Here is a 25,774-nt window from a genome sequence, read left to right on the forward strand (position 1 = left end):
AGCCTGGCATCGAAATTCTCCATGTTTTAGTCCCAACCTAATTTTTCTGTATCTCTCTCATCTAAGACATTGGCTCTGGCTTATATTGGACGGACCTTGTCTCCCAACATGCCATGTGCCTTCCCATAGCAAACCAGTGTTGCTATCTTGACGGACTCTAAGGTGCGCTAGAATAAAATCCGTTGGTAGACCTACTACAAGCCCTTCTACTTCTAGTTCAGATGCCATCTCCTCTGTAGACCCTCCTCTGATCTCTTACTCTTTGCAGCAGGCTCTGGGCTCACTTATTTTTTTTTTTTAAGATTTTATTTATTTATTTGATACAGAGAGAGACAGCCAGTGAGAGAGGGAACACAAGCAGGGCATGTGGGAGAGGAAGAAGCAGGCTCCCAGTGGGGGAACCTGATGTGGGGCTCGATCCCAGAACGCTGGGATCACGCCCTGAGCCGAAGGCAGATGCTTAATGACTGCGCCACCCAGGCGCCCCTCTGGGCTCACTTTTAAACACAGATGACTGTATTTCTTTGACTTAAATTTCCTACTAGATTTGAACATCCACAAGGGTGAGCTCTCTCCTGTGTGTTCTCATCATAGGATCCACTAAGCCCAGCAAAATGGCTTATACCAAAAAGGTGCTTCAAAAACTAGTGTTGAATAAGTGGGCATTTCTTATGTAAACAGCTCTCTGGATGGAGACCAGAAGAACTTTAATACCATTGCAGAATACTTCCATCCATCCCACGGAAGACTCCTGAAGTGGACAGAGTATAACTGAGGCAAGGCTTTCTGGGAAAGAAACATGTTATGGTATGTTGGGTCCATGGCAGAGAGTTTTCTGTATGCCCAGCTAACTCTTCCCTGACAAAGAAGGTGGGGTTGTACAGAACGAGCTGCTGTAATTTACAGTCACACATCCTGTAGGTTTCAAGAAGAAAAGCTCTGAAAAATCTGTCCTTTCCCTGCTAGGAAAATAGAAGCTAACAAGTTCATTTAACCAGATGCTGACAAGTTCATTTAACCACAGATGGTCCTAAGAGGCACATGAAACACACTCCGGGCAAGGATGCTTCGGGTATTGAAAAAAACTGTGGCTCAAACAAAACGTGCATTTACTTAATGTATACCTGCTTACACAAGCCTTTATGTGCTAAATGCGAAAAGTTGTCCTTAAGTAGGGAACGATAAAGTTAAACAGTCTATCTTCTACTCTATTTTGAAAAGAATATGTGACTCTTCCAATGAATTTTTAAGTTAACTCTGAGTGTTCAACTTGGAATCATCTCAGTTTTAAAAGCTACAAGTTAAAGAAACACAGAATTCCAAAAACACTAGTATAAGTGAAAGAAGCAGACACAGAAGACCATGTATGATGCCACTTATATTAAATGTCTAGAAAAGGCAAACCCGTAGAGACATAAAGTGGACTGTTTGTTGCTTAGGGCTGGCAGTGAGAACAAGGATGGACTGAACCGTTGTGAGGAATCTTATTGGGATGACGGAAATGTTCTAAGACTGGATTATGATGATGGTTGCATAATTTGGTAAGTTTATTAAAGCCTCTGAACTATACACTTATATACTGAAAAGGAGTGAATTTTTTATGTAAATTATACCTCAATGAAGGTATAAAAAGGGCAGTGAATGGAAGAAGATATTATAGTGATCATTAGAAATCTACTTACGGCAGAGAAAGGAAACCATTTTAAGCTCCAATTTAACAACAGAGCTGAAATCATTTTACCTTAATAAAAAGTGAGAGGAGGACTTACAATGTTGTAACATTTGTGGACAGACTTGAAAAGTATTTGAATACATTAAAACTCCATCCATCTGTATTCACCCGGTCTAATTCTACGACCACCTTTCACCATTTGCAAAACAAATGCATAACCTTTAAGAAATGCAACCCAACCGTTCACTAGTTGCTATAATAACATTTGGTCGTTTAATGTAAACTCAATGCTTGCTTTTATTTCACGGAGACAAAAAAGGAAGTCTGTTAGTTCATTCACATCACAACATTCTTAATAGGAGCATTAATTAAACAGAAAAAAAGGCTTAAGATATTAACACTGTATCTCCCTCTCAAAGAAAGCACTGCCATCCGCCCCCCCAATAAAACCAGGTAAAAATCAACCAAGTTCAATTTCACAGCAAAAAATAATGTGATAACTCACCAAATGTTGTTATTCTTTTTTTTTTTTTTTTAAAGATTTTATTTATTTATTTGACAGAGAAGCCAGAGAGAGAGGGAACACAAGCAGGGGGAGTGGGAGAGGAAGAAGCAGGCTCCTAGTGGAGGATCCTGATGTGGGGCTCGATCCTAGAACACTGGGATCATGCCCTGAGCCGAAGGCAGACGCTTAACGACTGCGCCACCCAGGCGCCCCCAAATGTTGTTCTTCTTTAATGAAATTTAATTCCAACTACTCACTCCACTAAGATTTATGTAAAACTTTCTACAAGGCAAGCACTCTGCATGATACTAAGTAAAAGCTAGTCCTTGCCCGCAAGGAGCTCATAGACTAGGGGGTGAAAGAGGCCACAGGTAGTAAGAGTGTCAGGGGAATCCCAAGGAGGTCACCTAACCCGGCCTCTGTCAAAAGAGATGGCAGCTGGTTAGGTGGGGTTTTGCAGAACAAGTTGGGATGTGCCAAGCAGCGCACTCAAGGCCCAGAACAGGCTGTCAATCAGGATTTGAAATGAACTGTTGGACTGCTTGTTAGACCCAAGAGTGTTTAACAAGCGTAAGATGTGTGACTGCGAATTTAATTTTTATTTATTTTAATTATTATTATTATTATTATTTATTTTTGCAGTGGTGGCAGGCTGGATAGAAATTTCAAACTCTAGTATGATGCTTTCCTTTTCCCTAACAGAGATCCAAGTAACAGTGAGTTACCTCGGACCACCTCTTCCACAGACTCCGTGGTGGTGGTGGTGGTGGTGGTGGCGATGCTGGTGGTTCTCTCCGTGGCCTCTTCGTAGGGTTCTTCTGCCTCCTCCTCTACCTCATCACCATCCTCGTCATCCTCGTCATCCTCGGCTTCTTCCTCCTCCACATCAGCCACTTCCTCTTCCTCTGCTACTTCCACTACTTTGTCTTCGCTGGAGCAGGAAATAAAAATAACAATAACAGTCATTTAAACAAATTTCAGAAAAGGGAGAGAGGAATCAACAGCAAAAGATTTTAGTAATTCGAAAGGGAATGTGGCATCAAAGAAAAAACATACACAAGGCTTGAAGCCAGCAGGCCGAAGTATGAATCCCAGCTCAGCAGATCTACAGTGTTTTGTTTTTTTTTTTTAAGATTTTTATTTATTTGAGAGAGTGAGCGAAAGAGAGAGCACAAGTGGAGGGGCAGAGGGAGAGGGAGAAGCAGGCTCCCCGCTGAGCAGAGAATCGGATGTGGGGCTCGATCCCAAGACCGCAGGATCATGACCTGAGCTGAAGGCAGATGCTTAACCGACTGAGCCACCCAGGCGCCCCAAGTCTACAGTGTTTTACCCCTGGGCACAACTCTTCTTAGTTTACATAGTTGTAAAAAGGGTATACCATGATTCCAACCATACGATATTCCGGAAGAGGCAAATATCATGGAGAACATTAAAAACACCAGCGGTTCCTGGGGGTTGGGGTGAAAAAGGGAGAGATGAATAGGCAGAGCACGGGATTTGTAGGGCAGTGAAATTATTCTATACAATACGCTAACAGTGAACACAGGACACATGCATTTGTCAAAACCAATAGAACTGTACAGCACAAAAAGTGAGCTCTAATAATTAATCCAATATTGATATTGGATCAGATGCACCATGCTCATGAAAATGTTAACAACAGAGGAAATGCGGGGGTGGCCAGAAAGAGGGGAGAGGGGAACTCTCTGTGCTTCCTGCTCAAATTTTCTGTAAACCTAAAGCTGCTCTAAAAAAATAAAGTCTATTAAACAGGATAGAGGCAGGAGGATACCCAAACTGAATTTGCTGTATGCAGATGAGTTCTCATAATGTATATGAAAATAGCACACAGCATCTGCATGGCAGATACTCGATAGTAAAGGTGGAAACTGGTGCAAATATTGCGAGTCAAAGTTTCCACTTGATATGGAAGAGGAAGAAAAACTGGGGTAAATAAATCTGTAATATCCAGTGGTCAGGGATTCCTACTGAAACTATACAGCTGTGCTCCCTACTCTTGCTTATGGTATAAACACCGTAGACGACTAAGTATTTCAGTGGTTCTCAAATGTCAGCGACTATCAGTATCACTTGGAAGGATTCCTGAAACAGAGCACCAGGCATCATCCTTCAGGGTTTCTGAATCAGTGGGTCTAGGACGGGGCCTGAGAATTTGCATTTCTAACAGTTTTCTGGGTGATACTGATGCTGAAAGTCAAGGGATGATATTCTGAGAACCACTGGAATATGCAATACTGAGAAGAATGATAGCAGCCAGTAAATCACAGTACAGTTGGGAAGGGGATCAGAAATAATACGTAAGGCATTCAATATGTATATACTGATGCACGGTGGTGAGGTAATAAATCAGCACAGTTGGATGGAGGAAGAGGGGTATGTCCGGAACAAAATAAGAAAGCGCTAGTAAGATAATCTTGTGGAAATCGTGGACCTGCAGCGCAGACATGGTCGAGAGCATTTGAAAGATGATAAATGAAGATAGGAACGTGTTAAACAGCAGAAGTCTATCTCACACACCATCTGGCCAGACAGGAGAAGTACATGTTGCATCCTTGCTCAGATCACAGAAACAATACAGGCAAAAGATCTAGATGTGGTGGAAGGTCGCAACCTACCAGAGCCTCTGCCATGGGTCTCATTTCACAAGAAGCATCACGGGAGTAAGACTGAGGGTTGTCACGCTGACAAATTTGCCCAGAAAAAAAGAAATAGGGGGGAATTATTACCCCACAGCTGACTCTCGCCTAGAAGGAGAAGCTCGTTAAGGAATGTATAGGAAGTCAGATTTCAAACGCGTTAGGGAATGAGAACAGTGGGATTCTATGGTGTGGGAAGACAGAAAGGAAGAAGGCAAAAGGCTCCCACAAACTGGGCCAGAAGGACAGCCACAGGTAATTTTGTGGAGGATGAAAAAGAAAAGACATGTAAGGAGATGGAATATAGCACTAGAAGGAATTCCTTTAATCGATTAACCAATAATTTAAAGAGATTTTATAGACGTTCTATAGAAATGTGTCCCACCTGCCAGTGGAACACCTTTTTTTTTTTTAAAGATTTTATTTATTTATTCAACAGAGATAGAGACAGCCAGCGAGAGAGGGAACACAAGCAGGGGGAGTGGGAGAGGAAGAAGCAGGCTCACAACGGAGGAGCCTGATGTGGGACTCGATCCCAGAACGCCGGGATCACGCCCCGAGCCGAAGGCAGACGCTTAACCACTGTGCCACCCAGGCGCCCCGTGGAACACCTTTCTAATTCTGATTAAATATGATGCAAGGATAATAAGTGAACACATCTAAAGAAGCTGAAGCATGTGGCTAGAGAAAAAGGAGGAACTTATTAAGCAGAATAATATTAATTGTAATTTATTAGTGTGTTAATAAATGAAGTGTAATACAGAGAAGACCCTAACCAGTTATTTTAACATTTCCATAAGACCAAGAAAAAAAAGGTAAGAAGCGAAAATGTTGGCACTGATAATCAGATGGTATGAGCCTTCATCTACTTAAAGACAAATGGGGTGCCATCATTATATCTTGATTGCCTGAATTCCTACATAAAAGTCTAATGGGGGCAACATTTCCAAAGAATTCTGAACTTAACAGTTGCTCAGATGCTCCAAATTTTACCCAGTATCCTGCCTCATATTTCTACAGGATCTCAATGTTGTACCATTGTGCCCAGAATAATGATCCAATGTGTGCCACCAGCCAATTTATTCTCGTCTGTATTCAAATTATAGGCACCAATACTATCCAGTTCTCTAAATTAAGCAGAAAACTGAGATAAAGCCAGGGAGAAAATTTAAACCAAACCATTTTTTTAAAAAGAATATTTACTTATTTGACAGAGAGAGAGACAGCCAGCGAACGACAGAACACAAGCAGGGGGAGTGGGACAGGAAGAAGCAGGCTCCCAGCGGAGAAGCCCGATGCGGGGCTCGATCCCATAATGCTGGGATCACGCCCCGAGCCGAAGGCAGACGCTTAGCGACTGAGCCACCCAGGTGTCCCTAAACCCAAACCATTTTATTCCTAAAAAATGCAGTGTGCATGCCTGCTGTCTTGCGGCATGAATGGAATGACAAGGTCCCAATACGTGATCCGGGGATAAGACAGCAGTGTGCTTCCAGGTGAGACAGTCAAAATAGGACTGTGGATACCCCCGGGGAACTTCCCTCAGCCTCCCCTATTATGACCGGACTGTTCCATCTAAGGCCCCAAACAGAAAACGTGCTTATGAAAAGAGATGTGTTTCAAGTGATCTGCATTCTCACATATGTCTAGCCACAAAAAAAAAAAAAAAAAAAAAGTGAAATATACACCCATCATTCATCATTGCATCTGTCTGAGCAATTTACTGGCATAATAACAAGGAACAGAGATACATAATAGTTCAACTGGCTGAGGAATTAGATTACTTGGCCTAAGAGAACTCAGGTCCAGTTCTTATTACCATGGCTTTGATTTCTGGAATTAAATTTAGATGTCCATGAATTCAATTATCTATTTGGACACAATTAAAACAGCAGCACGAAGTTATGTTGTAATGATGCTGCATCTTCTCAAAGAATGCCAGACACACCAGCGTTATGCTGCCAACTGCAGATTTCACAGACAGCAGGGAACACAGAAAGGGGAGAAAAATAGACTTTTCTAACAACTCTTCAATGGCTGGGAGCTTTGTTCTGCGATGTGACTAAGGTGAGTTGGTTTTGGAAAGCTGCTCGCAGTGGAAGAAAATGCCAAGGGGGGGCCAGTTGATGAAAGTGTGAGGCTGGGCATCCTGAAGTAATTTCCTTGTAAATAATCAAAGAACTCACAATGAAACAGTCCCTTGGTAACACAGTAGAATATTCATATCACATTCACACATCTTAGCGTCAATTTATAGGAGACAGCTTTTATGGCTCTTAAAGTCCAATAATGAGAAACACTTCTAAAGAATGAGGGGAAAATGCTGATCATCTCAGGAGTATCTGACTTTAATAAGAAGGTTAGAGGGTCAAAGGGATATTTCTAGGAGGACATAAATCACTGATAATGAAATTCTATGTGTCAGCACGCGAGAGTTTACTCTGATGAAGGATATGCTCCATCACAAAGGTGACTCTCCTTGCATTTCTAAATAAAGGCTGACCTTGACAGATTCCACTTGTGGTTGCCTCCCTGATGTTCCCTTCAGATAGAGAAAGATTTCAATTCACGTACCAGTTTTAATTCCTTTTTGTTTAAGTCACGCGAAATAATTCACTATTTGCATTCCCTAAAAGAGCTGTATTTACTCTTTCCTAGTGTCTGCTAAGACTGACTTTCTGTTGCCCCTTTGTAGGACAAAGAAGAGGAAGCAACATCCAGAATGCTGTGGTTCCTGTGGTTTATGAGAAATGGACAAGCTTGGGACCAGAACACCATGGTGATGGGGGAGGGAGGAAGATGAAACAGAACAGCTTTCAACTCCCAAAATATAAGATCAACCCAGGACCAGAGGGGCGAGACTCAACAGGAAGATGCTCAGACACATGTATGTTTATTGAACTAGAAAGAGAAAGAAAGCATCTCCCAGAGTCAGGAATAGAGAAGATAAAGCACATTTTTCAAAAGGTAAACAAACTGTTTTCGCCTCTCTGTCCCAGTTCTGGGTGCTCCCAGAGTCTAACTGGGAGGCTATAATGGCCGAAGAGTCAGTGCGTTCCAGGAGAAAGTACATTCTGAAATACTGCTGTGAAATTAGGAAAATGAGAAGTTGCCAGAAGACGTGAGAAAAGATAAAAGAATGGAAGCTTATTCTTCAGGGTTCCAAGTAAAGGATTCAAGAGGGGCCGAGCTAAGTAAGAAAAAGCCAGTATCTCTCCCACGTAAAGGCACTATCGGGAGTCAAACATACAACTGGACACAGGGCCTGACGCCATTTACATCAACTGTGAAAACAGGCAGCCCTCCACGCTGCCCCCCGAGCTCAGAGGAGGGGCTGCAGTTTGGGGAGGGGGTGATCTGTGATGGGCAGGGGAACGGGACAAAGGCCTCTAGGGGGCTGGCAGGCAGCCCTGGGACCTGGAGGTCAGCTCTCGGGGGTGCGTTCAGTTTTGAAAGCCCATCGAGCTGGGTACCTGTGTTAGGTGCACTCCTCGTTATGGAAGTTACAGTTCGGGAACGAGGGGTAAAAGGGAGAGGATACTGCTACTGTACTGTCCCACTCTTCTTTAATAGTCTCACGACTGAGCTAGAACAAGAGCTCTTTAATAGATAAAACCTAAAAAAAAAAAAGGACTCCAAATCTGAAAAAAAGATACCTGTACTCCAAACCCCCAATTCCGTTAGGGCACAATTTATGAAGGTAGAAGGCAAATAATAACAATAATAATAATGGTATGTAGACATAATAAGTTATATATATAATTATGTATATATAATAATTACATATAATAACATATATGAATCTTTTCCCTAGTGAAAATCTTTCACTATCTGAAGGGAATATAAATAATTATATATATATATGTATATAGATGTACATATGAATAAATATACACCTATACGTGTATACACACATATATACATATACACACACATATATATGGCTCCTCCAACCATGGCCTCACTAACTAGGCTGAACTGGTTAAATAATGAATTCTCCAAGTTAATTAATTCATTAATACAGATATTTTATAATTTTATAAATGAATTTGAGGCTCATAGAGGATTCAATCCACCATATGCTGATGATTACTTAAAAAAAAGAAAAGCTACCTACCTTTAATGCTGTACTATCAGAATCTCTCCTGCCTACAGGTAATAATATCATATAAAAACGGATCCCCACAGATTTCTCTTTAGTAGTCTACTGAGTTTCGGCAGAGTTGTTTTGATGACATTCCTCAGTTAGTAGGTATTATTAATTTTTCATTTAAAGGATCTCTGAGAATTTGATTAGCCTTCTCTCCTGAAAAATGCACTGTGGCAGACATTGTTGGTAAGCTACCCCAAAGCCATACCAAACTCCTTTCCCTCATCCCTTCTTTGACCAGAGAAAACAAGAAGGTGAACATTCCATGCCCTGGGTCCCTTGCAGATAGCAAAGGCCAACGTGACGGCCACGTCTCTGGATAATCAGATGCCAGCCGAGATCTGCTTGGCCCTTTAGGTGGGGTTTCTAGGAAGGCTTCACTTTCTACAGGAGAGGGCTCATTATACTGAGTAGTCAGGGTGCTTTTGTTCCTTTGCCCTTCTATCTTTCTACCTTCCCCCTGGAAGAGCAACAGCCATCTGTCAACCGTTAGTTGATAAACATTCAAATGTTGAAGCAGATAAGGACAGTGGGGTGGAAAGATACAAAAGGTCACGTCTCTGCATCACTGCACCAGCCTGGGGCTCCCTACCACTAATGGCGGGGGTTTCGGTTATTTGCAGCTAAAAGCATTCCTTGCAGATGGTTCCGATGCTTACCCCCGACCCCAGGTTATGGACTCCTGCTTCAGGGAGGAAAGGACAAAACGAAGACAGCAAAAAGTCATGACTCAGGCATGAAGGATGAGATACAGACAACCTCAGTCTGAAATGAGAATGTATCATCATTGTTACGTATTTAATCGGAATGTGTCTTCTGGGCAAGAGAATCTACACTGATTACTATATGAGTAAGAGACATACTGCCTACTAAATGCTTTAGAAATGCAAAAGGGAAAGCAATTCTGGTGAGCTAGAAGTGTCTGAGCTGGTAGGCCGTGAAAGGCAGGTGTGAGGATGAGGGAGGGATATCCATACAATGCACAATCAGGAATAACGAATACATAAGCTTGACTATAACAGAATCAACAAGGCCCTGAATTTTAATAGCGAAGTATGCTAAATTGCAGAGATCAAGTATTTAGATATTTTTTCTTTAGTCAATGGATAGTGAAGTATTTGAGTTGAAACAAATGTGTGCCAATGGTTAATGAGCAAAAAAAGGGTCATATATTAATTCACCCACCGAGCCATTCTTTTTTTTTTTTTAAGATTTTATTTATTTGAGAGAGAGCGAGTGAGCGCACAAAGCAGGGAGAGCAGAAGAGGTAGAGGGAGAAGCAAGCTCTCCACTAAGCAGGGAGCCTGATGCAGGACTTGATCTCAGGACCCAACTGAACCGCCCAGGTGCCCCCACTGAGCCATTCTATTAAGAGCCTCTCTAAGCCACATACTAGCCATTAGACAGTCAACCAACAATGTTTATGGTACTTTCGCTAAGTGCCAGGTGCTTGTCCAGAGACTGATGGTGGACTTGTGAACAGGACAGAGCCTCTACTTTCCTGTAACATATATTTTAGTGGGTGAGGCACAATATGAGCTAATAAATAAGAAAAAAAAGTCATAAGTATAACAGAGAAAGGAAAGAGGGCTAATGTATTTGTGATTATAACATATGTGAGGTGGGAATGGGGGCAGCATTTCAAATAGGATGGTCAGGGGAAGGCCATCAAGGCATAGAAGGCTGAAAGAGTCCGGCTGGGGGTTGGCTGGGGCAGAGGAAGAGCAAGTGCAAAGGCCCTGGCCTGAGGGCAGGCTCAGCATGATGAAGAGAAAGCCAGTGAGATTAGGGGGCAGTGGATGACGGGGCGAAGTATAAGGTAAGGCGGTGGAGACAGACAGGAAGGGCATGACACAGGAAGGGCATGACCCAGTAAGGCCATGTTGGTTATGTTAAGAAACAGCAAGTTTATTCATGTGCAACAGAAATGACTCAATCAGATCTAAGTTTTAAAGGTAGCTCTGGTTACTGAGTAGAGAGCAGACGCTAGGGAGACAAGAGTAAAAGCTGGGACATTGCTTTGGGAGAAACACACTGGGGAGCAAGGGTAGCTCACGGAGCTAACAGCCAAAAGGACAACGACGTTATTGTCCAATAAATATGACAGTGCTACGGTGATAACAAGTATGAATGGCTAGGAAAACCAAAAGACCAAGATCTGACCAGACCTGGGGTGTACAGCAAGACATCCATGAAGAAAGGATGACTGAAATGTGACCTATAGAAAGCCAAAGTTGATGAGGTCTGGGAGCTCAACACCGCTCTCCACAAGACAGAATAGGCAGAACATATGCAAAGGCCCTGTGGCAGGGGGGAGGAAAATCTGAGAGTCTGAAACAGAATCAGCTAACAAGAACAAAGAGTAACCAAAGAAGGACAAATGATCAACGGCATGGAGCAGACGGCTCATGGTTTATTTTGCACACCCTGTAAGCTAAGAGTGGTTTTTACATTTTTAAAGGATTATGACAAGGAAAAAAAAAAGATATGTAACAGAGATGGTATGTGGCCTGCAGAGCCTAAAATGTTTATTATCTGGCCCTTTATAGAAAGTGTAATGACTCTGCATAGAAAGTGGACTATGGGGTGAGGTGGGTATGGAACAAACATACAGCCGTGCTTTGTCCTGATTTGAAATGAGATCAAATAAAGTGAAAGGCCTCTAGGATGTCCAAGTTCTAAAATTCCAGAGCAGAAACAGTGATTCCTGCTTCTCGCCTTCTTCGGAGCCAGCAGAACACAGGGTCCAAGGAGACAGGAAATCTTGAAAGCATGGTGGAGTGGTTTAAAGTATGAACTCTGGGGCCAGCCTGCCTGGACTTGAATCCTGGCTCTGGGACCCTGAGCAAGTTAGTTAGCCTCTCTGTGTCTCCTTCTCTTCACCTATAAAGTGGTAAACTTCACAGGAACTACTTCCATTCATGGGGGTATGATGAGAAATAAACTGGGTTAATATTTATAATGCGCTTAGAAGAGCACCTGACCCACCACGAGTACCACGTAAGCCGTAATAAAGCAAAGGTCACATGCAGTCCACGCATAGTACATGACACAGAGAACAGCTCGAATTATAGCTATTGAAAACAGCTCAAAAAGAAAAAAAATAGCTCGAAAATACATGTTAAATGAATGAATCACAGGACTAAATACCACTGAGATAATCTTCCAGAACACTCTGAATTGGTGTATTCTATGACAACTGCATAGAGTTTGATTTTCTTCTTTATGACAAAACAGAAAAGGGTCAGATGTTAGGTAGTCCTAGGCAAGATTTTAAGAGAATACAAATTACTTAATCTTTAAAGTTAAAAAAAAAAAAAACCCGTACCAGACTCTATTTTCAGAATTCTGGTACCACATGGCACAATGATATTAATAGACTACTACTACTACAGAATCCAGTATTAAATTCATGTGTGTATTGGCTACTAAGGGTTTTGCCAATACTAAGAATAAAACTAACTGCATTTGCTAAAAAGTGCCAGGCATGAGAGAAAATTGAAGGAAGATTATAAAAACGGTGCTTTAGTATGAAATCAACTTCCCTTCAGACTGGCCTTTACGCTCTGCCCTGTTTGATTTAGTCAACTTCTAAAGTCTGAGGCTGAAGTAAGCAGAGACAAGAAGAGCAACCCAAGCCTTGGTGCAAACTAGCAGCACTGGGTAGAACAGGAGACAGACAATTCTCTTTTCTCCACCATCTCACTGCGTACTCATAAGAAGAAGAATATTCCAGGGCCATCTGGGTGGCTCAGTGGGTTGAGCACCTGTTTGCCTTTGGCTTAGGTCATGATCCCAGGGTTCTGGGATCAAGTCCCAGGCTCCCTGCTCAGTGGGGAGTCTGCTTCTCCTTCTGCCCCTCCCTCTTGCACACTTTCTCTCATTGTCCCTCTCTCTCTCTCTCAAATAAATAAATCTTTAAAAACAATAATAATATTCCAGAAATAGAGAAAAACAATCTAAGTAATACTCCTAAGACATGAGACAAATCAAAGGCTAGAGAAGAGGTCAGAGAAAATCACTGTGGCTTCTTCAGCAGGCTGGTGTCGGGAGAGAAAGAGGGCTGTTCCAAACCCCGAGTGTTAAGGACGTAAGATGCTGGAGTTGGTACTGGATTGAATCTGGGGTAGAAAAATGAGCCGTGAAGGCCATTTCGGCAGCTCAGGGAAAATCTGATGATGGACTCCGTATCTGATAATATTAAAAAAATTATTGCTAATTTTGTGGGTGAGATGGTATCATTTGAGCTCTGCAGAAAAATGTTCTTAAGATTTTAGAGATGTAGAAGTATTTAGTATAGTTGCTGCTCGAACTTTAAATCATAAAACAGTCTGCTGAAAGGGGGAAAATGATATTCTGGCTAGACTTAGGAAATATTAAGTTTAGCATATAATTATAGTAGAAAGCTAAATTGCTTTTTGAAAGACTATCTTGGAGGTATGAAAAGCCATATATAATCAAAAGCACATTTTTTTCCTGACAGCTTTATGAAACAACTAGGATTAAGGAGAAGCACCTCAGGTGATAAAAAACTTTCAGAGTCATTTAAAGCTCTTGATAAGAGAAACCCAATCCTGGTTAATCAGATGCTATGCCAGAAAACTGCGCACATTCCTCATACCTAAAGACCCGGAGGTTGCTAAGTATAGGTGATCTGTATACATTTTGGGTGAAGAGCTGGAGAAAGAAGCTCTTCAGCCATTTTACCATATTTGAGGGTGAACCAGGTTCTAAAGGGTCTGTTCCACACTCGGAAGTTATCTCTGGGAATGAAACTGACAAAACTCCCTGCCCTCCTGGCACTTCTAGTCTACTGAGGGAGAGGTGACAATATAAAACCAAGGCAAAGATGTGCAAGCATGTTACAGGTGATAAGTACTATGGGAAAATACGGAAGCAGGAAGGCTGGATAAGGTATGCTGGAATGAGTAGTTAGGAGGTCTGACATAATATTTAAAGAGAATAATAAGGGAACAATGCCCGGAAGAGCACACACACTGTGCCTAGCCTAGCATCATTTTCCGCTGTGTCTACACACGCAGGGACTAATATAGAGCTACGGATGGTCTGTGTACAAAATGTCTGCAAAGCCATGTAGAAAAGCCACAAAGCAAGACGGCAACCTCACCTTTCTTTTGGGACACCTTGTGAAGGACCCCGTCCTTACAAAGAAGGGAAACAACCTGCTTGCTTCTGTGGGCTTCCCTCTTCTCTCGTGAAAAAAACAAGTGGTTCTACCTAGAACCCCGCTCCTCTTCCCAGCACACTGCAGGAGACTGTGGCTACCCCTTGTCTGGCCCCAGAGTCTCAGGTAGGGGTCCCACAGATATATCTGTCCCCATCCTCAGGTGGTACTAAGTGGCTCCCCTGCCCCTTTGTTCTTAGAACTTGAAACAAGTATTTTATTTAAAAAAAATTTTTTTTTCTAAAGATTTTATTTGTTTGAGAGACTGAGTGAGAGCGAGAGCATGAACAGGGGCCTGGGGCAGAGGGAGAGGGAGAAGCAGACTCCCCGCTGAGCAGGGAGCCTGACGTGGGGCTCGATCCCAGGACCCTGAGATCATGACCTGAGTAGAAGGCAGATGCATAACTGACTGAGCCACCCAGGTGCCCCACAAGTATTTTAAATTGTAGGGTAAAAATAAAGACAAAAAGTAAAGAGGAGCGTAGTCTGCTACCATGATGGAGTCTTGGATCAGCCAGATTGATCGGAAAAGCATGTTTGGGAGGGGTAGAACTTTTAGTTCATTCCCGAGTGAGGAAACTTCCTCTTCCAGCAAGCCGACTTCCTTGGCTTATTGAGTTTATTTTTTAAAGTATCTATAGTTGCTGTCTGGGGAGTCTGCAGAGTCAAAATATCAAATGCTGACACTGCACGGACAATGCAGCACATGCAGACGGTGCAGGCCCTAAAAGGGACGCGGAAGCGCATTACTTTCTGGGTTAAATCACTGGTTAACAGCTGCTGCAAAAATCCTCTTTCTCCAGGAAAAATTACACTGCGGTATACTCCAGTTCACTCATCGTTCTTGTTCGCTGGGAAACTGTGGGAATTGAAGGCACATTTTTGGAAGCTGCCTACCAGCTATGGTGTGACCACGGGCAAGTGACCACGGGCAAGTGCTGTAGAGGCCTCCAGACGCCAGCTGGAAATAAGGACTAAGGGGGCGTCTGCTCAGTCGGTTAAGCTCAGGTCATGATCTCAGGGTCCTGGGATCAGGCCCCACATCGGGCTCCCTGCTCAGTGTGGAGTCTGCTTCTCCTTCTCCCTCTGCTGTTCACCCTGAGTGCTCTCTCATGCTCCCTCTCTCTCTCACATATAAATAAATAAATAAAAATCTTAAAAAAAAAAAAAAGAAAAGAAATAAAGGACTAGAAATTTGGGCCAAAAATATATAGACCTGGGAGGCACTGTTTTTCTATTTCCATTAGGTAAACAGCAATGCACATTTTTGTTGTTGTTTCCTTAATACTCAAGAGCTACCATTTTTGAAAGACTGTAGATAATGGACCAGAACAGCCACTCATTTTCTGCATGCTCATATGTCCTGCTATGATACCATATGTAAGTGGAAACAGAATCTAGCCTTCTGAGGTCTAATTATGCTGTTCTTCCCTGTTTCTCCTCTTTCCCCACAAGGATAATTCAAGCTGCTTTCCAATTCAGTGATCTGTGTGAGAAATTCCTCAAGAAGATGTTTTCTGTATTGATTAAAGAGCCTAATCAAGCACATTCTACTAGGTTTAAAACAACAGCATATGAAAAGTCACTCATTCAACAAACATTAGTGAACGTCAACTATGCACCAGGCATTCTGCCTGATCTGAGGCTCTAGAAGAGAAAAGGATAGGATCTCTGCCTTCAGGGAGCCTACATTCTATTAGGGGAGAGAAGGACGATTAGCAGACGCAGTACTAAAAGGTATAATTCATGTCAGAATGAAATAAATAGGCTGTCAAGACTGAGAATACTGGGAGGAGGGTGTTTTGCAAAGTGACCAAGGGAATTCATTTTGAGAACATGACAGTGAAGCTGAGGCTAAAGATAAAAAGAAACCCAGAAAACTGGGGAAATCATTATAGGGAGATTCGGCAATTGTGGGTGGGGAAGGCCTGCCATGTTTTGCCTGATACAGACAGGAGTGGGGAGAGAGAGGCACGGGGCAATGCTGGAGAGGTGCAGAGAAGCTAGGTCAAATACATTCATACCTGGAAAAGAACACAAGGCTTGTGTTGGGTAACTGTTGCAGTTAATACCATCCTTGGCCTCTAAACAAAAGGGGTCATTGGTTTTTCTCTGTGTATTTGGTTGTTAAGTGTACTGGAAAGCCACTAGCCCATCTTAGTCTTGGGACTTCCATGGTCTGCTTTATGTACATGTCTACATTCCACGTCCTGGTTGCTGTATACAGAATGGCTTAAGATGTGTGTGTGGAAACAGGTGGGTCTATAGTGGAGAGACAATGGGAGCAGAAATCAGCAGGATACTGCAGTAACTCCAGCAAGAAATAACAGTACTAGGGTTGTACTAGAAAAGATGGAGACAAGTGCATGAATCCAGAATGGACAGGAGTTGTGGCAAGGATGACATGAGTCCCAGGTTCTTAGCTGTAATTCCCGAGGGAGGGTGTAGGGCCACAACTAACAGCTTTGAGAGAACCAAAGTGGAGGTGGGGGGTGGGAATTAAGAACTCTCTCTGGGACACATTAGGAAACCCTATGCATCTGGCCTTAGTTCTTCCATGTCACCATATAGACCCCTGGGCTTCCCACCTGGGCGACTAACCCTAGCTAGCCAGGGCTACCTCAATACAACTAGTATTATAAAGTCAAGGGTGTAGATTACAGCAATCAAGGGTCAGTAAAAGGAAACACAATAATAATCCAAGACAGATAACCAGAGTCAGGAATTTAAAAACCAAACAAAACAAAAAACAGTGATGTCAGGATGGCTAGAAAGAAGCAAACAAAAAAATTCCAAAGTCTTGCGCAAAGAATGTACAGGGAAGACAGACTGGAAACGAAGACAAGTTATAAAAGAAAAAGGGCTTCCAAGCAAAAGCAAAGATAATTGGTTCTAAGGGCTTATTATAACCTTAAGGTGCTTTATATAGAAATTTCTATCCTATGAATATTTAGGTTCCTGAACCCAAAAGCATCTGGGTCTGTCTGCACTGGTACCTTGATTAGGCAGATAAAGAAGCTATGAGGAAACGAACTCTCTTATTTGTCAACTAATACCAACGACAGAGTAAGAGCGTATTCAGTCTTATTAAGGGGTCACGGCAAAAGATCACAGATGTTCTAAACATACTATTTCAAACAAAGATGCAACACAGAGAGTCAATTCACCAATGTGCATGCTGGGAAAGAACATTCCCCACATGGGAAGAGGTGAGAAAGGCTACCTCGTTATGAATGTTCTGTGCATTAAGTGAGGCTAAGTGTGGTTCAGCGCCAACAGTGAGCTGCATATGAAGCTGAACTAGGTACAGAGATGCGACAAAGTGTGGTCTCAGCGTCCTGCTCCTCTGTGACTGGTGCTACTATCATTACATTACTCTATTTTTAAAAATGGATTTTATTTATTTATATGATAGAGCACAAGCAGGGGGAGCGGCAGAGGGAGAGGGAGAAGCAGACCCCCCGCTGAGCAGGGAGCCAGATGTGGGGCTCGATCCCAGGACCCTGAGATCATGACCTGAGCCGAAGGCAGACGCTTGACCGACTGAGCCACCCAGACGCCTCTCACTAAGTCACTTTAAATGCCATGTTGCCATCCTGTGACTACCTTGTAAACATTTTCGTAAAACCCAAGCGCTTCATTACCATGTCAACATGTGTAGGACTCCTTGGCTCCAATTTTCCAATATCAGGAACTATAAAATTCTCCCTAAAACCACTTGAGGCTAACCGGTTGACTGCCACTCAAAGGATGTATAAACACTTCGAGGGGAACAAATGAACAGCATGTTCCAGAGGTAAAAGATTAAAACTTTGGTATAGCTTCCCTTACTTATTGGTATATTTACAATATCATCACTCTTTTAGAACTATTTCTGAAATACAATTTAAATATAAAATTGAAGGTATTCAAATACACAGAAGCTGAGAGTAGAATGACTTCACTGCTATGTGAGTAGCTACTGAATTTCTACTTGAAATGTCCAAAAAAGCCTAACCCAATTTCACCTGAATTTCTATGGCCATTTTCTAATCCTAGAAAAATCACATTTTCTATTGTTTTGCTTCCCTAAAATAAAAAGGACTCCTGCATATGTATTTAAATTCATAAAATCGGAAGATCATTAGTTGTTTGCTACCAACACCTATTTTAATAACGCTTTCAACCTCATCTAGGACGGAAAGTGCTGAAATCATTGTCTATTAGTATTGGTTATAATCATTACGAGGCCCACAATACTTTCTAAAGACTATTTAAGAAGGAACATGTTATAACAGCCATGATTATCAAACCAGAGGTGGGAGATTAGTCATTGTGCCCTAAGGAGAGCTTTTCTAGTTGACTGTGTGAGGTAAGGGGTGGGAGAGTAGGTTGAGAAGGAACCCGCAGCCCCACCCAGGCCTGCCCTCCCTTATGATTCCACTCAATGCACCACAATCAAGCCCACTGAACATTTTAGTTCGAGAGGCTTCCATATCTAAGCTTTAACTCCATTCTAAAAGCAAGTACTATGATAACAGGTGATGGCAATCTCCCCCACGTCAGATGTAAAGAAACAGGCTCAAGAAAAGTTTACTAGGGCCAAAGCATACTCTAAACCAGAAGACATTTCTGAAGCAAAAGCCATCTTCTTAAGGAACAAGTCTGTTCTTTCCTAAACTCCTTGGGTGCATCTGTGATGTTGGAGTTCTATTTCCTCCCCACATCTTTTTATGCAGATTAGCTTTACTATCATTAAATGGCTATAAATGTAATGTTGTCCTCTCCATCATGATGATAATCTCTTTTCAGGCTGGTAGCTAGCATCACGTTAACATTTTTAGTACCACCAACATTAATCTCATAACTACTGGTATTGGAGCAGCTGACGTAAGAGGTAGCGAAGAAGCAGTGCGTACTTCAGCGACACAGCTACGGCTCTTCACAGCAGAATGGCAACGGGGTGCTAAGCAGAAAACTCAGGGAGACCAAATTCAAACACGGCACGATTGTTTCAAATGCAAAAGAAAATTTCAGTTATAGGACGCAAGGACAATACAATAGCAAATCGTTTATACAGTCTAATTTACACTGTTCTCAATAAAATGTTGCTATCCAACTGTATTTTCAAGTAACTTCAAACACCATACTGTACTTTTGAATATCCCTGGGCAGATCTTCCCAGAACTACACACGATACCTTACTAAAATAGTATAATCCATACACAAGCATCGTAGTCTATTATACGCTCAATATTCAGTTCTCTTCAGAGCGATTTACAGGGCAACAGTGTTTGGTAGAAAACAGGACATAAATTACAACAATGAACATCCGTCTGCTGTGTCTTCAAATTTAAGATAGTGTGTTCTTTGCTTATTTCTGAAATTGACAATAAATGAGTAGAGATTAATGAAACAGAGCTGGAGGAAGCACTATTACTAGGATTATTCCACAACATAGAAACATTCATAGGTCACATTTCAGATGCCTTCAAAAAGTTTATGAAGATGATTGCTAGTAAACAGTAGGATACTGGTTTATGCGTGCAAGTAAGAAATTAGGAAAAGAGGTCAGGGTCAGTAAAATATTACACAGATAACGTTTTCATTTCCTACAGGAATCTTACTGATTCAAGATGATGGTAACATCTAGGGGCGCCTGGGTGGCACAGCGGTTAAGTGTCTGCCTTCGGCTCAGGGCGTGATCCCGGCGTTATGGGATCGAGCCCCACATCAGGCTCCTCCGCTGGAAGCCTGCTTCTTCCTCTCCCACTCCCCCTGCTTGTGTTCCCTCTCTCGCTGGCTCTCTCTATCTCTGTCAAATAAATAAATAAAATCTTTAAAAAAAAAAATGACTGTAACATCTAATGCAACTAAAATCACACCCATTTAAAGCTGCTTCCGTATGATCAGTGATACAGTTTTACAAAAGACAGAAATATGCTTATATTTACCTATGTGTGGGGGGTGGGAGGAGGGGGTTAAGTAAATAACGTCATCAACACCAAGGGTCTGTTTGATGTGCTCATATTGTTTTGCGCAATTACAAATAAATAAACTTTATTTGCATAAACAAATATACATATAATATACACATGCAAAATAATATGCAAATGGTAGATAAAAATACTACCAATAACTTGAATAAAAAATCATTAGTTTGAGCTACTGTATTTATCTGATAGAATAAATGAATTTTAAAAAATGTACATTATGGAATTTTAACTAATTAATAAGATTAATGTTCTAATGTCTCAATTAAGTGAGGAGACAATTTCATTTTCAGATACCTGAGCCTATGTTTGAAGGAAGGAAAAGATACTATCCCTTTAGGACCATTTCCAAATGAAGCATCAACTAGATCATGCAGACAGAACATCCCCACCCCCCCACCCCCAGCCCCTCACCCCCACGCTCTTCAGATGACCACCAGCTTCAGCCTAAGTGGAACGATTCCACCCCCAACTTTACAGGTAAACACGGAGAGTGTTACCTTTGTAAATACAGAGGGTGAAAAAGGAAGCTGTAGTTAGTTCTTACTTGGGAAAGATTTTGTTTACTCTCTCTCATCAAAGGAAACAGTTTGGAGTATCTCTAAATTATTCTCTGAATGAATGGCTTCCTTCCAAGACAAATACAGGCTTCCCAAAATTCTGCGGAATTTTTTGTGATAAGTTCTGGGTACCAGTTGAGACTTAGATGGGGAGACACTGACATCATGAACTACAGCTTGATTTCCTATTTTAGGGCTCCTGGAAGCAATTTATTATTACTACCTTCCAAATAAAGTTCCAGCACACAATTTATTATTACCGAGGATCTGAGGAACAACACGGCCCAAGTAAAAGAAACCTCTTTGGGCATAATATGCTGATGCGGATCCTCAGGCCACAGGAAAAAAACAAAACAAAACAAATGAATATCACATGCTTTTAGGGGCCACCCTATGTGGAATAATAGTGAATCCCAACTAAACTAGGGGTTTAACAATGAGAATGAGAATAATAATATCCAGATGTTGGTTTCAGCAAGAAATTACTGTTTGGGGATACCACTGCCAGAAACCTGTTAACATCATGAGGCTCTGTGTTTTCCTCCTCGTTTACCATTTTGTAATTCAGGAGACTTGAACAGCTCCATAAAAAGACATTAGGAGGATAAAAAGATCTTCCTTTCCTCAATGGGGTAAGATCCTCGGCGGTGAAAAACCCAACCCTCTAAGTAACTATTACAAAACTAACGGTTCCCTTATACTTTGTGTTCAGCCATATCCAGTTACTGGGGCAGCTCTGTGCCAGTGGGTCCCAGCGAGCACGGTGATCACTGCCAGATGTGACTCCGATGGCAGCGACCCAACCCTGCACCACTTCAAAGGCATCTCACATCTCCTTTTCCAGCCATCACCTGCTTGCAAATCAGAACAAACCCCACTGGTTTGGCCACATGGCTGAACTCTGGTTCAGGCTATTAGAGCATTTTGTTTTCCTTCTTGATATACATGGGACCCAAGCTTATTAAATACAGACACTCAGCATTTTCAGTAAGACCTCAGAGCTGGTGGCCAGTTGCCTCAAGAGAAAATGCAAGCTTTTGCTGCTCTCCTATTCATCATTTTCAAATTAGTTGCCTTATTCCAGTGCAAGACACAGTGATGCAGTCACGGCCCCCAGCCTCTAACAGTGCTAGAAGCTGCCAACCAGCACTGGGACAGTTATGTCTCAAAGCCACACACTGGCTCATCAAATCCATTCCACTTGACTCACCCACTGGCAAAGATTTAAGGCTGTAATTTATCATTTCTATGATTCACTTTGTGACTCTCCTCCAAAGTTGTTAGTCCCCCCCTCTTTGAGCATTTAATACCACTTTCTCAAAACGCAAGCCAGAAAAGCAGCTGAAAGATTATATATTCAAAGAATTTTAACTCCAGAGATCCAAGTAAGATTTAGTCAAATAAAGCCTCTCTCATTCTTTCTCAAAACCAATTTTAAAGACAGAGAAAAGTATACCGACCCATTAATAGACACGCATTTTCACAACAGCCTGAGATCAGGTGAGGCCATCAAGGGTTCCACATCCCAAGCTAACTGGAAGGCAACATATGCATAACATACTACATGAATCAATGATAAGTTTTCATAAACCACCGATAATCTATTTGTGACACACACTCCCTCCATACTACCATCTGGGGATTATTTCCTGAGAAGAGTTCTTGCGGCACACAGACCAGAGTTAGGTCAGCTTTCAACTATACCCAGCACTGGGCCACCACACACAGAGCTTTAACAATTGCTTTTTCTACTAACGGCAATAATGATCATGATCAAGATGTCCTCCCATTGTGCTGGGTAGCTGCTGGGGCGGGTCTTTGCTCAAGTTTCTGGGAAATGACCAGAAATGGGCAGCACCCAGCATTATTAGCACCTGTCATCCTTCTAGAACAGTAAGTCCCAAGTCCAAGTCATGGATTTAAAATATCTCCTAATTGTGCTCATGCGTAGGGTACAAAGAATGCTCTAGAGAGTGTGGGCTATGTTGATGCACTTACTGTGTCATAAGTTGTTACGGGAAAGGTGGATAAGACACTGTGAAATCATATTCCTGTGCTTTCTGCTGGAACTCCATCAACAGCTTCAAATGAAGCCATGGACATGGCTGTCCTCAACTGAGAGTCAGTTTAGTGTTCCCGTCTTTCATATTTTGACATGTTACCTTGAGCTGGCGTTACTGGATTATCATTTCCCCTCAAATAGTGTTAACGGGACAGGCTTACAAGCCGCATCATTAGCTCCATCTCTATCCTACTTGATTCGAATATTGACCAACTAACCTGATAATAACAGCCACGTTAAGGTGGCCTAGCTGTTGATCAAATGGAGATGTAGTTTTTATGTATGTTTCTCTACGTTCATAAACCCATTCTCTACGAAAAACACGTTATCTTTGTGAAATATTCTGCATAGAAATACTGAACAAGATGTCTTTCTTTCCTTTTTAAGAGGATTAGATTGAACAGACCTCTTCTAATGTACCCATAATATCTATAAATTCTCTGTCCCTCCATTAACCCTGGCTCTCCAGTCCCACACAAATAAATGAAAGAATAAAAGGCAAGAGCTTGAAAAGAAAGCCTGCTCAGTTTAGGTCAAAGGGATGTTTCTCAAGGATTAAGTTAGCCTTCTGCAGTTTCTGGTCTTTTTCTAGGCATGTGTCACAACATATATTTTCCTTCCTATTTCCCATCTGTATTAAACTAATCTAAAGCTTTAGATTCTAACTAAGTCTTATAACTAGGGCAGATTAAACTGTTGTTTGTGGAATCAACATATACTATATTATCAGTCATAATCAAGGATTTTTAACTTCCCTCAAATATATATGAATCATTCAGTTGAAATTACTTATGGGTTTGAAACTTTTTATGATCTGAAACTTCTCATGATTAAAGCTGAATGAATTAATCACTTTTTTCTTATTTATATGTGCTCTTTAGGTGGAATGGAAGAAATGTAGTTGAATGAGAAATGTACAGATTATTAATTATATTTCATTAATGTAAAATTAATGGAATAAGAATCTATAAAAGGGTTCTGCTGAAGTTTATATTTGAAATATCTATACTATTTGCTTGGCACAAGACAAAAAATATTGCAATCTCTAACTACAGATACCTCAGCACAAATCTATTTCTAACTTTGGAAAAGCCCAAAAAACTCATTAAATCATTCAACAAGTAACTATAGACATTAAAGAGCTGTGAACACTGAGTTAACATTTGCAAAGTATTCAGAACTGTGGTTTGCACATAGCAAGACTACATAACATCTACTACAATTATTCTAGTCATGCACAAAAGAAGGTATAAGAAGGCACTAAAACCTAGTCCATACCCTCATGAAATTCCGTCTAGAAGACCCTGAAAGCTTGGAGGTATGAGGCAGGGGCCATGTTATTAATAACAATAAGAATCCACTGGTGAATATGCAATGATAAAATAAATTCATCTGCTGTTGATACCTCCCTATAAATAGGCATAAACATTATTGAGATCCCTTTTAAGTACTGTCAAAACATTCTTATCTCTTAATCCAGTAACCCAACTTATGGAAATATACCTTCAAGCAATTATTATATAATATGGGAAGAAATCTAGGCTCATTAAGGAATTCAAAAGTGTGGGCTCTGTAACATTAAAAAAAAAGAAGCAAAAAAAAAAAAAAGTCTGATGGGGCGCCTGGGTGGCTCAGTTGGTTAACCGTACGACTCTTGATTTTGGCTCAGGTCATGATCTCAAGGTCCTGAGATTGAGCCCCATGAATGGCTCCATGCTCAGTGGGGAGTCTGCTTAGGATTCTTTCTTTCCCTCTCCCTCTCCCTCTGCCCCGCTCACATTCTCTCTCTTTCAAAAAAAAAAAGAAAGTCTGACAATGGTCACATGGATGTACAAACTTTGAAGGAATAAATATGAAGATTATAAATGTATTTTCTAAACATTAAAATATTTACAAACAAAAATTTGATATTTTAGCCACCACTAAATAAAAACATATCCACATGAACAAAAACAAACAGAACCACAAAATTTACAATGAGGTCAAATGGTAGGTGATTTCCCTAACTCAAAACCTTCTGAAAAAGTGTGATACACATAATGGAAAAATATTTTCATTGGAGAGCCTCCCATGCCTCTAAATATATTGAATATTTCCAGATCATTTTGCCCCAGAAAATATGCTAATATTTACTGTAGTCAAAATGGAGAGCAGTGAAACTAATAAGAGGAAAAATACCTGACATAATGATGTGAATTAATGAAGTAACTGGGTACTAATAGGAAGCCTCAATCACCCATTGTATTTGAGTGCATTTTGATGATGGTCTTTTAAGCTATGGCTGCAGTTTGGACGGTTTGTTTTCATCTCAAGCATTTCCATCTGTACAAAAGCTGCACTCAAGAGGCGGACTCCTGGGGTGTCTGCTTTTCTGTCCGCAGGAGATCAGGGGTTTTAAAGCATAACTTCCCAAGCTTTTCCAGTCCTGAAGAAGCCTCTAAACCAGTTTCTCAACCTTGGCTCTATTGACATTTCTTTGTTGTGGGGCCGTCCTGTGTGTGGTGGGAGGCTTAGCAGTATCCCTGGTCCCTACCCACCAAATGCCAGGAGCACCCACCCCCGAGTTGGGGCAACTCAAAATGTGGACAATTCCAAAGGTCCCCTGGGCAGCAAAGTCACCCCCAGTTGAGAACTACCATTCTACACTGATGTTTATATTCATTTTTAAAATCACCCAGTGGTTGCCAACAGCTAATGGACTGAGCTAGTCTCATGACTGTAACCTGTACTTCCTAAAATTTTTGCCTAATGTTCTTTATTTTTGGTAAAGAGCTCCAATTTAACACCAGGGAACAAAAAAATGCTTGCTTGGTTCAAATAGGAAAGCTGCTCTAAGAATGGACATTATTCAAAAGCTCAGAGAGAGATGAATCTTACCTTCATTTGGAATCCCAATCTTATTTCATTTTAATCTATTTTATTTCATTTTTTGAAGCAATGAAAAGATATTCAAGGAGTAACTACACTAATGGTGCTAAGCAATTGTTAAAAATATTCCAGAGGTCCCAGCA

The 25,774-nt window shown here is 41.4% G+C and overlaps 1 protein-coding gene across 6 annotated transcripts in view; it reads right to left on the reverse strand.

Moving 5' to 3' along the window:
- APP (amyloid beta precursor protein) overlaps positions 1–25,774 on the reverse strand; it is a 256,039-nt gene that overhangs the window by 114,227 nt on the left and 116,038 nt on the right. For all 6 annotated transcript variants that reach the window (XM_026518051.4, XM_026518205.4, XM_026518127.4 and 3 more), the window contains exon 6: positions 2,903–3,108. In XM_026518051.4, coding sequence (XP_026373836.1) covers positions 2,903–3,108 — 206 coding nt within the window. The remainder of the gene's footprint in view (positions 1–2,902; positions 3,109–25,774) is intronic.

Source organism: Ursus arctos, unplaced genomic scaffold (assembly GCF_023065955.2).
Source record: "Ursus arctos isolate Adak ecotype North America unplaced genomic scaffold, UrsArc2.0 scaffold_4, whole genome shotgun sequence".
Classification (NCBI taxonomy): domain Eukaryota; kingdom Metazoa; phylum Chordata; class Mammalia; order Carnivora; family Ursidae; genus Ursus; species Ursus arctos.